Source organism: Lepidochelys kempii, chromosome 5 (genome assembly GCF_965140265.1).
Source record: "Lepidochelys kempii isolate rLepKem1 chromosome 5, rLepKem1.hap2, whole genome shotgun sequence".
Taxonomy (NCBI): Eukaryota; Metazoa; Chordata; order Testudines; family Cheloniidae; genus Lepidochelys; species Lepidochelys kempii.
In genome coordinates this window covers 61,883,552-61,901,192 of record NC_133260.1, presented here as the reverse complement: position 1 = coordinate 61,901,192, position 17,641 = coordinate 61,883,552, and the positions used below count along the sequence as shown (strand labels likewise).

Sequence of the window (17,641 nt, the reverse complement as noted above, 5' to 3'; positions counted from 1 at the left end):
AATCAAGAAGGAATTTTCCTTTCATAATCTCTTTCTGGAAAGAGCTTCAGAAGATATTACTCGGCCTCTAAAATATTTAAGGTTCATTAAGATAGCAGGGAATTTCTTAATTGGTTGTGGGGCTATCCGCGCAGGTGAGAGTCATTAACATGAGCTTTCCTTGTCAAGAGTATGTCGGTACAAGTGTTCTGAAATATGAAACAACAAAAGATACTAAAGAAATCAATATTTAGTATTTAATACAAACCCTTCTAATCAGCCACAGAGAAATCAATTGTGGGGGAAAGGAAATTCTCCACTTGAGGGGTTTTTCCCTCCTGTGAGAACCACCAGGGAGTTAGGGAGCAATATCCATTTTCAGTATTCTTCTGGACATGACATTCTTCAGTCTGCCAGGGTTAGAGCAGGTCAACACTACAGCTTTGGACCTCTGGCTTTGCCATTGAATATCTGGGTGACCTTAGCCAATCCAACTAACCTCTGCAAGGCTGTTGTGAAGCTTAACATATATTTGTACAGTATTTTAAGATCCCTGGAGGCAGGCAACTCTATAAGTCTGTAATGTTTTTAAGTAAACTGAATACCTTAGTGTTATTAAGAGCAAAACCCAGCATCTGCTCCTGAAGTGCCAGACAAATACACTTGGCTGATTAAATAAGGACTCCCCAGGCAAAGAAATCTGAAATGGGAGCCGCAGCAGTGACTCACTAGAGGGATAGGAAGGGGTTTCAACAGTATGTCTATACTGCACACAAGACTCTGGGATGACGTTTGAGCCCAACCCCTCCTTCTGTCCACTCACAAATCAGTCTCACTCAGATCAACAAGCACTCAGGACTTGAGTCCTAGGACCTTGCTAGGGTTGTCCTAGCTAAACCTGCCGTACCACTGAAGGAAGATTTATCCCTTCAAGGACGAGGGCAGGAATAAGCTCTGCTTTCTCTAGTTCACTGTCCTCTCTGGGGTATGAGTGAGGGGAGCAGGATAAATAACATAGGATCAAAATAATTTTAACTATAATCCCCCTTAAAAGGTCTTAAAAACTTCAAAAATGAAGGAAATTCATTGGAAATATCAAAATCCCCTGAGGAAAAATCACAGTGGATAGTTTCCTGAAGATTAATTTTATGTCAGGATAGATGTCCCACTCTGATCGCATCCAAGTTGCAGTATTTATAACCAGTCTTGATGAGTGAATGGGGCACTGGCTTTGAACACAGGAGACCTAGAGTCAATCCCTGTCTCTGCCGCTGGTTTTCTGGATGACCTTAGGCAAGTCACTTCTTCAACCCCCCAAACCTCAGTTTCCCCATCTGTAAAATGGGATGACGATATTGGCCTCCATTTTAAAGTGCTTCGAGATCTATGGATAAAAAGTGCTAGATAAAAGCTAAGTACTTTTACTGGTGGTGTTATGATACAAATGGAGGGAGGGAGCACAGGCAATATGCTCCTACTCAACCCATACACCACCCCCGGCCAAACACACACATTTGTTTGGCTGGCTATTAGCCTGCCTGGAGCCCTGAACTGAACAAACTGCATTTTTTGAATGAGAAAAACAATCTACAAAAATGAGGTTTTGAAAGGTGACTGCCCATTTCTCAGAAGACTTATCTAAATAGGAGATAAGAGGGGAGACCTATGTCTGTTGTCAGGGAAGCAGTTGGTGTCTGAATGGAAGCATCTGCCTGTGTCGTAAATGTAAAGGGAAGGGTAACCACCTATCTGTATACAGTGCTATAAAATCCCTCCTGGCCAGAGGCAAAATCCTTTCACCTGTAAAGGGTTAAGAAACTACAGTGACCTCGCTGGCACCTGATCCAAAATGGCCAATGAGGGGACAAGATTCTTTCAAATCTGGAGGGGGGGACAAAGGATTTTGTCTGTCTGTGTGATACCTTTGCTGGGAACAGATCAAGGATGCAAGCCTTCCAGCTCTTCTAAAGTTAGTAAGTAATGCATTAGATTTTCTTTTGTTTTTTGGATTGTGAAATTCGCTGTGCTGGAGGGAATGTGTATTCCTGTTTTTGTGTCTTTTTGTAACTTCAGGTTTTGCTTACAGGGATTCTCTATGTTTTGAATCTGGTTACCCTGTAAAATATTTACCATCCTGATTTTACAGAGGTGATTTTTACCTTTTCTTTAACTAAAACTCTTCTTTTAAGAACTGGATTGATTTTTCATTGTTCTTAAGATCCAAGGGTTTGGGTCTGTGTTCACCTGTACAAATTGGTGAGGATTTTTATCAAGCCTTCTCCAGGAAAGGGGGTGTAGGGCTTGGGGGGATATTTTTGGGGAAGATGTCTCCAAGCGGTCTCTTTCCCTGTTCTTTGTTTAAATCACTTTGTGGTGGCAGTGTACCAGGTTTTTAACCTAAGCTGGTTCCCAAGGCAAGAAAGAAATCTGTGCCTTGGGGAATTTTTAACCTAAGCTGGTAAGAATAAGCTTAGGGGGTCTTTCATGCAGGTCCCCACATCTGTACCCTAGAGTTCAGAGTGGGGAAGGAACCTTGACAACCTGCCACAAGCATCTTCCCCCCATCCCAGGGAGTTGAGGGGGAAGAAGATCACCAGAGTTTCTTTTCTTCTTTCCTTTTCCACGTGATGGCTGCGAGCACTGATGCATTCCTCGCTGAGTGCAGGTGCTGTCAGCAGCATCCCAGAAGCGGCACTTTGCCAAAATGGGAATCAGATCTCAAAGCCTTCCAGCTCTGTTCTAAATTTAGAGCTACGATGCTTGTGCACATTCTAAATTTAGCAAAAGGTGTTCTTTCATCTCCAGCTATCTTGGCTGCTTCTACTGCAACTGCTCGTGCTGTTTTCTCTAAGTAGCTTCGTCACAAACTTTTCAGCTCATGAGGCAGCAAGTTACACTTTTTCCAGCTTCCTACTTTATGTCTTCCCATTTACTGTATAGCTTTGCCTGCAGTAAAAAGAGCTAACGCTTGGGAGCCCATATGGGCTGGGAAGCATGATCTGATTAAGCATATTTCTGGGCAGACATATAAGCTGTTGGTAGCTCATAATATTTTTATTACAAAGCTTTTATTCTGAGTTACCCAGGAAAGAATTTTCTGTAGTATCTGGCTGGTGAATCTTGCCCATATGCTCAGGGTTTAGCTGATCACCATATTTGGGGTCGGGAAGGAATTTTCCTCCAGGGCAGATTGGAAGGGGCCCTGGAGGTTTTTTGCCCTCCTCTGTAGCATGGGGTACAGGTCACTTGCTGGAGGATTCTCTGCTCCTTGAAGTCTTTAAACCACAATTTGAGGACTTCAATAGCTCAGACATAGGTGAGGTTTTTCAGGAGTGGATGGGTGAGATTCTGTGGCCTGCATTGTGCAGGGGGTCAGACTAGATGATCATAATGGTCCCTTCTGACCTTAGTATCTATGAATCTATGAAAAAACAAGGAAAAACTGAGACACTGTACCTTGTATTTGGAAGATGACATCAGCTAAGACATGTGTATTAAAAAAAAGCTTGAGAGAAGTATCAGATAACTGCAAGGGTCTTGCTGTCTGATGAGATCTGCAATTCTTGGCACTATTCACCTGCAAGACAAAGATACTGACATGTATAATTGCCTCCTAGTTGTACATGGGTGTTGCATATTGTTTCTACCATGAAATGCAATGATTCTCATCTTTCCTCCTAATTCCTTTTTCCATCACTGTTGACAACTCCACTATCCTCCCCATCTCTCAAATTTATAATCTTGAAGATCCCTAGCACCTTTTTTGTTCTCCGCCCACATGCAAAAATCTTGACAAAACCTACTGCTTCTGCTGTAACATTTCTAAAATCTGCCTCTCTCTCTCTCTACAACCCCCATTATCACAACCTGTTTCATACCACTGTTCTTTCTCTCATTTAGACCATTGTAAACTCTTCCACTCCAGTCATTTCATCTCTCACCTTTTCAACATAAAAAGCTATAAAAATCTTTTTGCCATTTCAGTCATGTCTTTACCCTTCTCAAGACCCTTCACTGGTTCCTTGTCTCTTCCTTTGAAAAGCTGTAATTGCTCATCCTCATTGTTAAAGCTCCCATTTCTACATCTCATGTCAGCTTGTGGTTAGACCATTCCTCATGTCATTATTCCCGTTGTCTCCTGCTCCCACTTATACCTTTGTGTTTTTTTCCCAGTACACTACAGTCTACATCTGCAACGATACCCCTCTCCTGCAAACCAAAGGCTTTTCTACACTTACAGCATTGCAGTGGCACAACTGCAGCAGCGCTGCTGTAACATTTAGTGAAGACACTACCTACGCTGACAGGAGAGCGTCTCCCATCGGCATAGGTACTTCACCTCCCTGAGAGGCAGCAGCTATGTCGATGGGAGAAACTCTCCCATCAATATAGCACTGTCTACACTGGGAGTTAGGTCAGATAACTGTATCGCTCAGGGGTGTGGATTTTCCACACCTGAGTGACATAGTTATACTGACCTAAGTTGGTAGTGTAAAAGTTTTATATAAGTAATTAAGAAGGGAAACCAAATTAAAAATAATAGTAATTAAAATCGTACTGCTAATTTTCCTGAATGAAGTTTAAACAGGGCTCAACTGATATTTAAAATCTGATCTAATTTATGTATTTATGTTTATTTTTACAAGAAAACCTGACTATATATCCAGAGCAGCTAGAGGGGCCAGAGGGAGTACCAATTTAAAAGATTCTCTTTTCAATCGGAGTCTTCTCTCTCTTTCCATGCCCCTTCCATCTGCCAGTCAGGGAATCAAGAGAAATAAAAGGTCCATTTAAGACAGGGGTAGGCAAAATGCGGCCAGCCAGCCATTTTACTCCAGCCCTCAAGCTCCCGCTGGGGCGCGGGATCTGGAGCTTGCCCCGCTCCAGCCGGGGAGCAGGGTCGGGGGCCACTCCACGCGGCTCCCAGAAGCAGCGGCATAGCCTCGCTCCAGCTCCTACGCATAAGGGCAGCCAGGGGGCTCCAATCTTCATGCTGTCCCTGCAGCTCCCATTGGCCAGGAACTGTGGCCAACGGCACCTGTGGACGGGTCAGCATGCAGAGATGCCTAGGCATGGAGCTTTACAAAGAAGGACTCCCTTTCAAGCACCCTCCACCTGTCAGTTGCACTGTTGTCAACTCTTGCAATTTTATTGTGAGTCTCAGTATATTTAGTGCTTTTCTTAAAGCCCCATATATGAAATCAAGAGCTTGTGAGAGCTTCAACTTTCATTTTTAAAAAAGTATGTGTCTAGCTCTCATGACTGGGAAGTAAAGCTTGACAGTGCTAAGCAAGTGCACACTTAAGGTTCAAAAACCAAAAGGCAAATAAAAATCATGAGATTTTTTTTTGTCCCCGTCAAAAAATACATACTGGATTATTTTTAAACCAATTTCATGAATATTTGGGTTTGGCTCATAACCTTTGAATGCTTGGGGTTGGCAATTTTGCCATTCAGAGAGCAGCAACTTCTATTCACAAAAGTTAACTGACTTGTTGATTCACATTTTGTCTTGGGGCGGGGGGAGGTTTAACACACACAATTTAGGGTACAACCCACTTCCCATTTAAGTCAATAAAAAAAACCTTTGTATAAGGTTTGCAGTAGCAGGGAGGAGGTAAATTTATTTAAGAGCTGTTTAAAATTAGACCACTATGTATTTTTGACTAATACACTTATTTTCATGTGAACTACATTTCCCTGAGAAGTAACTCTGGTTCAAATATAAATTATTAGTAGACAGATATTTACTTCACAACACCCACTTAAAGAAACCACCTCCTGATTTCTGTTAGAGAGGCAGAACTTCTGGCAGATACACATAATGGCAGAGCTTTCCTGGGGCAGCCTCTATTACATCTGAATTACTGTTAATACTGGTGGGCAGACTGTGATGGAGAAAGTATTATTTATCATTTTAAGCAACCTACTGTTATGTAGACTTCACTGATCAAACTTACAGTAATACTGTACTTTGGAAGTGCACCTATGTTGTTATACAATGGGGGGAGAGGTAACATCTTTTTATTGGACCAACTTCTGAGCGTCTCTCTCACCAACAGAAGTTGGTCCAACAAAAGATGTTACCTCACCCACCTCGTTTCTCTAATATCCTGGGATCAACATGGCTACAAAATACATTTAAGTTGTTATATTTATTTTTTAAAAACAGCTGACAGACAAGATTCTGCAAACCACAATACTTGTACAACAAAGATCATTACGAAAAGTTATTTTTCATGAGTCCAGCTATTCTACGCTAAAAGTGATTACAAAAGAAAATAGTGGCAATTGACCTTTCCTGGAGTTTTCAGGATACATTTAACTTTCTCAAGTATGAGCTCAACTTCTCCTGGGTCTTTCAACTTCTTTTTTATATCTTCTTCCAACAATTCCCATTGGAAAGCACCTATGACAAAACCAAGTTACTTCCTTAAGGCATGGAATAGCTTTTTGGTCCATATTATTACGTATAAATTAATGTGCATGGGACTTCATGGACAGATAAAAGAATGCCTATGCCCAACAATTCAGTTTTATAGAAAAAAGTATTTCACAGCACTTTTGTTACTTACATTTTTCAGCAAGTTTGTGCCCTAGAAAGCACAAATTATAACTCTGCAATGGTCAACCCTATGCACTGATGTAATGTTGACTTTATCAGGATTTTGCAAGATAAGGCCAGCATATCTTGATTTAGAGTCTCAAAGAAGTCTAGGCAATTTAGATATGTGCATATCATAGAAAAAAGTCTAAATCCCCTCGACTGCTTCAAAAATATCAAGACGAACTTAACTCAAGGTCCTGTATAAACTTTGTATGGACAATTTCAGAAAAGATTCTGTTTAAGCACAGAATCAGGCATTTAACTATGTTAATTTCTCCTAATATAACAGTTATTTGCCATTTTGAATGATGCCTACATTGCTGAAGCTTAAAGGATCAGCTACTTAAAGCAATTTACACACGAGGCAGAACAGGGAAGGGGGAGGACATTTCTACCAAAATCAGTTTATTTAGATTTTCGTTTTCTGTGTTTTCCCTGTTATGTTTTCTAGTCCCAAGGTTCTCAAACTACTGTCCTTGGGCCATTAGCGGCCTGCAAAGAGCTGGCTGATAACATAGTGTTGGCTCCTTCCTATTACATTAAAAGGACTAGAAACTACATTATTTTTCTAATATTACTTTTCCATGTAAGCAATTGCTGTAGTTTCCACAGAAATGCTGCTAAATTTGAGAGGAGGTAAGCTTCACAAATGTGAATGGGACACAACTTTTCTATTAAAAACTGTTCTAAAATTTTGAAAACTCTATATAGGGTTTTATACTATGCTCACCTCCCTAGTATTTATGCTCTCAACAGTATAAAATAAGTTTGTTCTTTGGCATATGGCGCTCTCTTCCTTAAAATCCTAGGATACTGTGAAGAAATTAGCTTTTATTTTTATAACACTTTCTAAAATAAAAGCTATCTATTGTGGAAGATACTTGTGTTTCAAGATCTTCCTTTACAAACCAACTTCTTCTCCTTCGGATTCTGGATTGAATTTATATTTGATATCTCTAATTGCCAAGGAAACTACAGCAACATCTAATGTTAAAATCAAAAGTTTCCTGCAAGATCAAGTAGAAAAAGCTAGACTGAGAGGAAGAAAGCCATTACTGAAACACACATAAGTATCAAAAAATTCAAATTAAAAAAACAAGTGAAATCTTCCCTAGTGAAAGCCTAGTATCTACAGATCAAGAACTGTACGCTAAAGTATCCATAAATATCCTACCCGATCAAAATTTGGAAACTATTCTGAAAGAGAAAAGATCACATATCCACAAATTTCTCGGGTCTTGATAATTCTTACATAGGTTCCAGTTGTTCAGTAGCTGCTCTCCTAGAAATTTATAGTACTTGCTTATATGAGAGGAAAATCCCACCTCTCCAAAAACTGCCAAAATGCAAGATTAAGCATTCCACAGATCAGTGGTCCCCAACCTTTCTGTGGGAATAGCATATTCGTATTTCCAACAGACTGTGGCGGGCAGCGGAAAGAAGCCTCGCCAGTGGCATTTCGGTGGGGGGTTCTCAGGTGGCCGCGCTCGGCGGCAGCATTTTGGCGGCATGGTGTCCTGCGGGCGCACACAACTGCCCCGGCGGGTGCCACTGCGCCCGCAGGCACAGCATTGGGGACCCCTGCCGTAGATATTCTGTTTTCAGAAGAGAACTCTATGACTCCATCCAGCCCAATCACCATAAAGGGCAACTGGTCCCTCAGAAAGGATACTGAAAAACTTGCTGAATATGAGAGTCCACTAGCATCCGACTGTGAGAGCTGTTGCTTTATAACATACATGCTCCCAGCTGTCATCTGAAGAAAAAAAGTTTAACATGTAGTTAGAGTCCAAAAAGTGACTATGTAAAAATGGCACCTTCTAACATCTTCAAAAAAATCTGCTTCCTGTGGGTATTGTGGGTCAAAGTGATATGTTAGGCTCTCCACAGATAGCAGTTCTACTCTGGAGAAAGAAAGTAAAAGATCATGGACTTCAAAGATATGGAGCTAGAAAGAACATTATTACTTTGTCTGTTCTGCTTCTTTCATGGGTCTGGAAGAAATAAGCCTATTTATGAATAAAATGAAGAATGAAAAATGCATAAATGAATATACAGGAGAAAATAAACTTAAAACTAATTGAAACCTTTACTGCTACTAAGAAAAGTAGGTGTAAACAGAAAACACTAACTTCCAAAAAGATAGGTGTTCCCAGTGTTGCTCATCCCTGCTACAGGAAAGAAACTTTCAAGATTCTAAAGGAGCAAAGAAAACCTTTCTGGGTTATCTGCTTTATGATTGACAATTTTAGCTGTCTCCAAAGAGATAAACCATCCTATAGTGGAATACTGGCTGACAGGATACCAAAAAGGGATTGCTGTTGCTAAGGGCCTTAGATGCTGTGGTTTTCTGGTGTATAGGCATTACTGCCACAAGCAAAGAAACCAGACTTATTTTACTAAAAATCTGAACCCAAATACACACAAAGGTACACTAAACAAAAAGTATTTACTAAGCAATTGTACTTAAGGTATTTGGTAAACAGATGAACAGAACAGCATTACCTGACAATTTGATGTTTGGTTTCTATACTGATTATAAAGAGCCACAAGCATCTCTGACTATGAAGAATTTTAAAGTGGCAAATTCTGTGAATATTCATGCGTTCTTCACTGTTTGTACATTTTATCATTAAGAGAGGAAGGATGGCTCAATGGTTGAAGTGCTGGCCTGGGACATGGGAGATCTGAGTTCAATTCCATCTCCACTATGTAATTCCTGTGTGACCTTGGGCAAGTCACTTGGTCTCTGTGCCTCAGTTTCCCATTTGTCAAGTGATCGAGGAGATGGTGCTGCCAGGATAAAAAGTGCCTATGGAAACATGATACCCCTATGACCAAGTCAGTCAGAGGATGGACACACACACACAATTATACACCTTTGAAAATTTCAGAAGCTCATTTTTAAGTCACTGTATCCCCAGAAAGTGCATCTGAATTACATGTACGTGATTTTTAAAGACAATTATCCAACTGAGGGATTATCTATATTTTCAAAAGACTAAACTGCAATTGCTAAAATTTTTGGTAGTAAATGTGAAAAACAAACATTTTTAAAGTAATCTGTAGAACTTCCATCTGAACATTACCAAATGATTATAAGGTTAGCAAAGAGACAGTCTCTTTCAGCAATAGGTAGCATAGTCCATCATTTAAAAAACTCTCTCCTCTTTCGGAGACCCTTATTCTATTCACAACTGCCCTTAATGGGGGTAGGATCCAGCCCAAACTGCACAGTAAATATCTTTATTTAGCAATAATGTATACTTAACTGGTATCATATGGTATCATTTGAAGAAACAAGGTAAAAAACATGGTTTAATATTTTGTCTGAATAAACTTCAAACATCAGTGCTTTGTTTCAATGACCATTCGGGTTGGGGGACTCAACTATAGATGAGAGGCACATAGTCTGAAGGGGTAAGGGAGATGAAAAGGTGGCATACAGCTCATATTCATGTCCTTTTGTGATGCTAGGCCCCACATTGTGCAGGCCAGTCACCATGCATAAGTTAGAGCAAACCTCAGTGTGCTCTCGCATTCACCCACTGTAGTCAAACCCAAGGGGCTGAAACAGCAGCTAGGCATTGATGCAGTATGGAATACCCTGATCTCACCCCCATCTGCTAGTCGTACCACTATACCAGCAGTGGCGGGAGAGAGGGAAAATCTATTTCAACCTTATGAATAGAATCCATTGATAGTGGGGCACAAAACATCTACACTGTATCTCAAAAACTAGACTTCTATTCTTCCTGACTCCATATTTTCCTTAAAAATCCTCTAAATGGGAAGACCCAAGTCTGATAGGCACCATATTCTGCACTGACTTACACCATTTGTGATCTCAATGAGATCGCAAGCTATAACTTAGGGAAGAATTTGATCTATGCAAATATAAATTGCTTGTGTGTTTTGGCTAATATACATGAAGTTAAAATTAAGACAGAGCACCAGCATAGGCCAACAAACTGTATTTACAAGCCAAAGCACAAAGGATTACTGCACTAGTCTTTCTTCTCTGAAGATCTAAATTTAAACCCTGATTTATAACAGAAATTAAATTAATCGGTCACTATTGGTGCACATCAGAAAAACTCCACAGTATGAAAGGATTGGCAGACTGATCAAGAAAAGCCTAGGGCTAGAATAAAAGGGATATTATTATTAGTCACAAATGAGGTATTGTTGACAGAGGCTCTCACAGTGCATGCCCATATGGTATTTAAACCAACATTATAAATTCTTCACTTTGGTAAGTACTAAAGGGGAGTTAGCTGTTCAATTCCTTTGTGTCTTTGAAAATCCCCCCGCATCGCCAAGTCAGTCACCATTTAAAGAGGCTGAATTTACAGCATTATCAAGGGCTCGAGTAACAAACTGTGAGGAATCTTCTTCTCCAAGATAGTGTTTTGTCCTCTGCATCTAATGCAGAACAACATTACGGAATGAGGAAGCAATAGCACACAACAAGGTGTGCATTCAGCCAATATGCACACATCTTCAGTGTTTGTATACTGGGTAAAGCACACACCCTTGAGCATATTACTAAGCTTATAAAATGGTTTATAAGAAGTTTAACAATTTAAATATAATACTTATACTATTAAATTTTATTTGTTTTAATAAGTATTATATTTAAAGTAAGGAAAATTATTTATTCTATGTAGACTGATTTAAAAAAAAAACAAAAAACAAAAAAAAACAACAGAAAAAGGTTCCAAAACAGTGTATTAAAAACATTTGGCATAGATTTCAAATACATTTCTTTTTGCGATTTTGTAAACTACCTACCTATACTCACTTTTCTCCTTACCCTCCTTCTCTTTTCCTTTCCTTCTTCTTGCCCTATTTCTCCCTACCTTTACAACCACCCCCCTTCCTTCATCTTTATTTCCTCAATCCTCTGCCTACTTCAAAAAAAATAACCCCCTCATCAGTCCAGAGATGCTGAAGAGATGAGCATTTTCAGCGAAGCTGCCACCACTAGTTGAACAGAAAGGAAGGAGCAAAGATCCACAGAGAAGCAGTTCACTCAAGTGCTGCTTCTCCTAGTAAGGACTGCTCCAGCCACTCAGCTAAAATACATGGGACCAGCAGAGGTTTTCCTTCTGAAGCCCTACTTAAGCTGCTACCATTACTCAGTGGATTAATGCCAGTATCATCCTCCTCTGAAGTTCTGAAGCAGTAGAAGCGGAAAGGAAATGAAGTGAAACAAAAGAAAAAGATAAGGAGAAAGAAATGAGAATTAAGAATTTCAGAAAATCATTAAAAGGATATTTTAAACATTTCCTATATGAATATTATTTGATAAGTCTGCATGTAGCATAGTGATCTAGTTGGTGAAGTTGCTTTATAGACCTCATGTGTGTTCAGTGGGAGATAATTAGTACAGAAAATCACATAGGATGCTCATCTCCTAATTTCCACTTTAAATTTTGTTTCAAATTATTGACCAGCATATAAATAGTGGGAATATACACATGTATATAAGGCAGTACTGAACTGCCAAGTAGCAGCACTAAGTCCTGCCAGGGAAATCTATGATTCTAAATCCAACCCCACTGCAGCGATAGATAAGACATGAGAATCAGGAAGCATGCAGAGCTCCTCAGAGGTTAAATGCCATTACTGGGGAGCTCAGCTCTCTACTTCCTCCAATGCAAGCCTCATATAAGATCACTCCTCCGAAGGCTGGCATGAGACTTTGGCCAAAAAACAAAAAATCAGCTTACACCCAATATGGTACACAAACTGAAGGCTCTTTCAGCCAACCAGATAATTTACATCCAGATTATTTTTACAAAAAAGTTTGCTAATGCTCCATGCTGTTTTACTGAAGGCATAAGATTGGAATCAGTCTTGGAGGAATTATAGTAAAATATTCCTGGCCCTTTCCAAAGGCTATGGACTGCCATTCTAAGGGAACAGTCCTTTAAATGCTTTCAACAACCATCATTCTGGAGATAAACTCAGCTTCCTTACATATAACATCTTTAACAATATATAGGTACACATTTCTAATTACTGTGAATGTAATGATGCATTATTTAGAGAACAACTACTTCCTCCCAAAAATATCTTATAGTTTTCATTAGTGGGGATGTCATATGTAATGCAACTAGAAGTCGTATCAGTACAAAGTAATAGGCTATTCAAACAAAAAAGAGTTGCTAGATGATTCAGTGTTCTTTAATACTTTACACTTTTTGTGTCTTTCAACTGAATCTCACAAAGTGCTTTATAGAGCAGAAAAATATAATTAGCACCATTTTAACAGATAGGGAAATGGAGGTTAAGTGACTTGCCCAAGGTTACAAAATGAAAATGGCAGAAATGAAAACAGAACACTGATCACATCACTCCCAGTCCTCTGCTTCAACAAACCAGATAATGTTGCTCCCCATTCTCTTTAACATACTAGTGTACACAATGTTTTTAACCATTTTTAACAGTTTTATTTTGTTCTGAAATTAATCTCACTGAAAAGCTGTTTTTAGCAGGGTGATGTTTGGCATTACATTCATTTTTACCTGTTACTTATGGAAAATTTATCATCATTTTTAGAATTTTGGAGGAAATTTTTTTCCACTTTAGAAGCTTCTGGTTTACTAGATTCAGTGACTTTGGAACTGAATGTATAGTGCTAAAAGCAATAATTTTAAGGTAAAGCTCCATTTCCATGTAGAAGTTCTTCAAAATAATGGGTTATAGAGATGGACTTTTTAATCAAATTGATTTAATCCTAATAGAGGAATATATTTTGGTAGGGTAATATACACACTTCATAGCAATATGTTTGCTCTCTAAAAAGATAGTAAACACTGGAACCATTCTGACAGGATACCTGAATAAATGAAGTGCAGAATGTCTGACAAACAAAAACAGAAGAAAGAGTCTTTAACAATGACTCTAACCGGTGGGCCGCATGGTGAACCTTGGTTAGAAACTGGAAACACAGCCTCACTGTTCACTGCAAACAGAGTCTGTGCAGTCCTTATGATAGAGGAATCCTGAATATCAGCTGGACTCTTCACATTGAAAAGTAACATGAAGACATGGCTTACAGAGCACAAAACAATCTTGTGTGCTTCTACTACTTCCTTTAAATCTTCTGAGTAAAATATCACGTCCACACACTGGCAGCAGATCAGCAAGTTATGTAAATCGGAATTATAATGCGAGGCTTCACCTTTTAAGATTGGCATTTTTTCTATAAAAGTGAGATATTAAAAATAATAATGAATGAACTGTTTTGTAACTCTAAACTCCTATTAGTTGCTATGCAAACAAAAGCATCTTTATTCTCAGAAACTGGATCAAATGAGGAGATAAAAGGGTATTTTCTTAATTACCCTCAATAAAAATTTGCTCTTTAAAAACTACACATCACCTTCACCATTAGAACAAATCCAGTCTTTCATTCACCTTGAGTGAGGTTAGTAGAATAATTAACATTAGAACTGTTTAGTAAAAATGTTTCCACCATTTTATAAATCTTCCAAAAATTTTTAAAAAAATTTATAATTATAGACATGTCTAATCTTTCATGTCATCTCACATGGTTTTTACATAAAAAGGGACTTAATAAAAAACTATAAATAAGTGTATACTTTACCAATATTATGGTTTAGTAAAACAATCTTTCTGAACTCAGAACTTCAACAACTCAATTTTTTGCATACCCACAAGATAAATGCAGTCTCAACACCTTACACTCTGCAGAAATCAGAGAGGTTAGAGACAGAGCCTGAAAGACTCACAGCAAGAGTTAACTGTCCGTAAAAAATGTTTCAGTGCAAAATTATTTATAGAACAACTCCATTAAACGTACTAGGCCAAATCCTTCCTTCCCTTACACCCACGCAACCCCTCTGACTTCATAGACGGAGCTCAGATCGATTACAAGTACTACTCTGATTTCAATCTCAGAACTGAGTGTAAAATGATTTAGGAGATTGTATAATTATGAGAAGTTTTATAAGAGTATATATTTTGCAAAGGTAATTTCTAATATGTTTATTATCTTAACTTAAGGTAACTTCATTTTTGAAAGGTAAGAGGTGTGGTCTGGTCCTCTTCTCATTTAAATCCATGGGAATGTTGCCATTGACTTGAACTAGGGAGAGGACTGGGCTCCAGATCCTAGGCTAAGGTCCAATATTTGGCATTTTTTAGAAAAAGTTATATTATACAATGTTAACACGAAACACCTTCAAGTTGTTATACCATTGGTCTGACCCAGGGTGGCCATTCTTACGCACTGAAATTTGATCAAAAGAACTATAAAAACTAATATGATGTTAAACTGCTGAAACATAAAATAAAAAAGACAAACTACCTTTTAGCCTTTCACACCTTCTTCCTAACATCTCCCTTTACTTTCTTGTGTTACTACTATCCTCTCTTATCTCCTCTTCACGTGCAACTTGTATAAACTCAGGCTTCATCCATAATTTCACTAAATGGTCCACATTCTGAGTTCACTTCTATGAGCACAACCCCAGATTTTTTTTATAAAACATACTACGAATTTTAAGTTTGAGTAGTTTTTTAAGTGACCACCCATCACATATCTTACATATACATATAGTTTTATAAAATCCTCAACATTCACAAAGTCTTCCCTAAATGATTAAGTAATCCATTCTGAGATAAAAATCACAGATCACAGTAGTTGCTATTAATGGGTAATTCATTAAACATGTTTTTAAATAATCTGATCAGTATTACACTGAAAAAAACTAAATTAACACTATAATCACCTGGCTGTTCAAGCTGAGGCGGTTTAACTCCATGGCACTTGTGGCTTTTTTTTCTTTTCTTCATTTTTTCAGAGGACTTCTGATTCAAGCTTTGGATCATAAAATACTCCAACTAAAACATGAGATGCATTTTTTAAAACTACAAATAAAGTTAAAGTTAAACATCAACATCCTCACTTTTCCCAGTTTGTATGCAGAACTGACACTGATTCCAATGTGAGTAGCTGTGCAATGTTGACTGAGTACTAAAATTTTACATAAGTAATCAAGTAAAGTGAATTGTGATAAAGAACTGTAGTTTGGATTAACTTAATTAAAAAGACTATCAATTCAAAAGTTAGTCGTTTGTTCTCTGGGGCAATGAAAGCAGAAACCACAGCTGTGCTACCAGAAAAGAATTCAATACATCAACCGTAACAGGTACTGCTATAGGATTTGGTGGGAGGAAGAGCGGGGATTGATAGGTAAAAATGGGTAATCAGATGCAAGTCCCAGAAATATGGTAAACAGTATAAGGGCTTTGTTACTAAGACCTATCCAGCAACACTTTATAACATCAAACTTATTAGCTGCTTTATTATACAAATAAAGTCAAAATATAAAGAATATATTTAAGAGCTTAGTTTTCTAAAAGCAGAAGATAAAAATGTAATCACTGTAACAGGAATGGTACATATAGTAAAATTATCCATTTTTGCAAAAGTCTTAAGATAATGTAAAGATGATAAAGTGTAAATATAGAACTAAGGGATCATAGAACAGAAGGAAAAGTGGCAGTAGTGAAAGGTAATTACTTACAAATGAGTAGGGTAAGGCAGTTATACACGATTACTGAATCTTATATGGTTTGTTGCCCCACAGGTAGTAGGGAGATATCATTTCAAGACTGGACAAATTTTGGTCAGGGGCTTGGAATAAGAAAAAAGTTTCCTCCCATGTTGGAACCAATGACACAGACAAAGGTAGACTAGAGGTCATGCAAATGAGATGCAAATTATGAGAAAGTAAGTGAAACCAGACCCTCATTAAGTCTCAGAAATACTAACTTCATCCTAATTGTGGTACAGTTTAGAAATCTGAATAATGTAGTTGGCAATCAAATGACAGAACTATGCCAGAGTCAAGTTTGGGGTGTAAGTTCTCTCAACCAGTAGATGTACCACACACAGCCTTAAAGGGAAAGGGAGCAATTCCATCACTTCTGAACTACCCCTATAATACAATACATAGGAAAACACAGGGAGGAAAAATAAACATCCTTCTTTGGGTCTTAACTATCAGAAAGAAATGGAGATTTTTTCTAGATGTTTTAAGCACTTGAAAGAAGTACTCCAAATTGAAGAACTAGAAAAACATGAACATAGATGGAAACACAACATTGGCTACATTTTGAAGTAAACCCTAATAGTGTGAAAGACACTGATGCCAAAAACTTTGACACCATTGGATAAACAATGCAATAATGGCATTGGCATAAATACTGAAGTATTTCAAAGTAAATCAAGAGCACTGAAAACAGGAACGTAGGTATTGGCATCATTAACCATAGAATCATAGAATATCAGGGTTGGAAGGGACCCCAGAAGGTCATCTAGTCCAACCCCCTGCTCAAAGCAGGACCAATTCCCAGTTAAATCATCCCAGCCAGGGCTTTGTCAAGCCTGACCTTAAAAACCTCTAAGGAAGGAGATTCTACCACCTCCCTAGGTACCCAGCACACTAACAGCTCTGAAAGCTCAAAGCTGGCTCTAGATCAGTGTTTGTCAGCAATTAAATGTGGTGCATGTGTCACTGACAAAGCTAAAGCTATGTAATGAAACGTGTTCTACAGGCTATACAAGCTTAACTGTAGCTCAGAGCCAGAGGTCTGTCCCAACACCACCAATGCTGTTGAAACTGAAGTAACCAGAAAGAGATCTCTGCAAAGAAATAAATTAAAGACAGATAAGGTATTATCAGTGGAGATATAAGGTCTCTCCCAGAGGTAGACTTCCATCTAAGGAGGTGGTACTTCAAACTTAAATTTGGAATTGAGTATAACCAATGCTGTAAGCGTACCAAAGCTTTGGTGTGCTCACTGACTAACCTGGAAGGAGCAGCTGGCCACTTGTAAAAATGTCAGAGGAGCTACCCTGAAGCCTATTTTGGTACCAAAACAAAGACTCATCTGGGTTACAAGTACTGAAGTACTTAAGGACTTATGCTTTGAGGCCTTCTCAGCTACTTAGCAGAAGCTTTATGAGATCAAGAGAAGCTTGTGATGCTCACTGAGACCTAGCAGCTTGAGTGG

The 17,641-nt window shown here is 38.5% G+C and overlaps 1 protein-coding gene across 7 annotated transcripts in view; it reads right to left on the bottom strand.

Moving 5' to 3' along the window:
- The window catches only part of RHOBTB3 (Rho related BTB domain containing 3), a 73,861-nt gene that overhangs the window by 16,029 nt on the left and 40,191 nt on the right, over window positions 1-17,641 (bottom strand). For 6 of the 7 annotated variants that reach the window (XR_012158973.1, XR_012158971.1, XR_012158972.1 and 3 more), the window contains exons 6-9: window positions 15,352-15,463; window positions 13,434-13,799; window positions 6,276-6,388; window positions 3,436-3,556 (exon numbers count right to left, since the gene is read on the bottom strand). Coding sequence is in view for 4 of the 7 variants with exons in the window: in XM_073344539.1 (XP_073200640.1) it covers window positions 3,436-3,556; window positions 6,276-6,388; window positions 13,434-13,799; window positions 15,352-15,463 (712 nt within the window). In the remaining 3 variants the exon portion in view is untranslated. The remainder of the gene's footprint in view (window positions 1-3,435; window positions 3,557-6,275; window positions 6,389-13,433; window positions 13,800-15,351; window positions 15,464-17,641) is intronic. The other variant, XM_073344541.1, reaches the window with a different exon arrangement.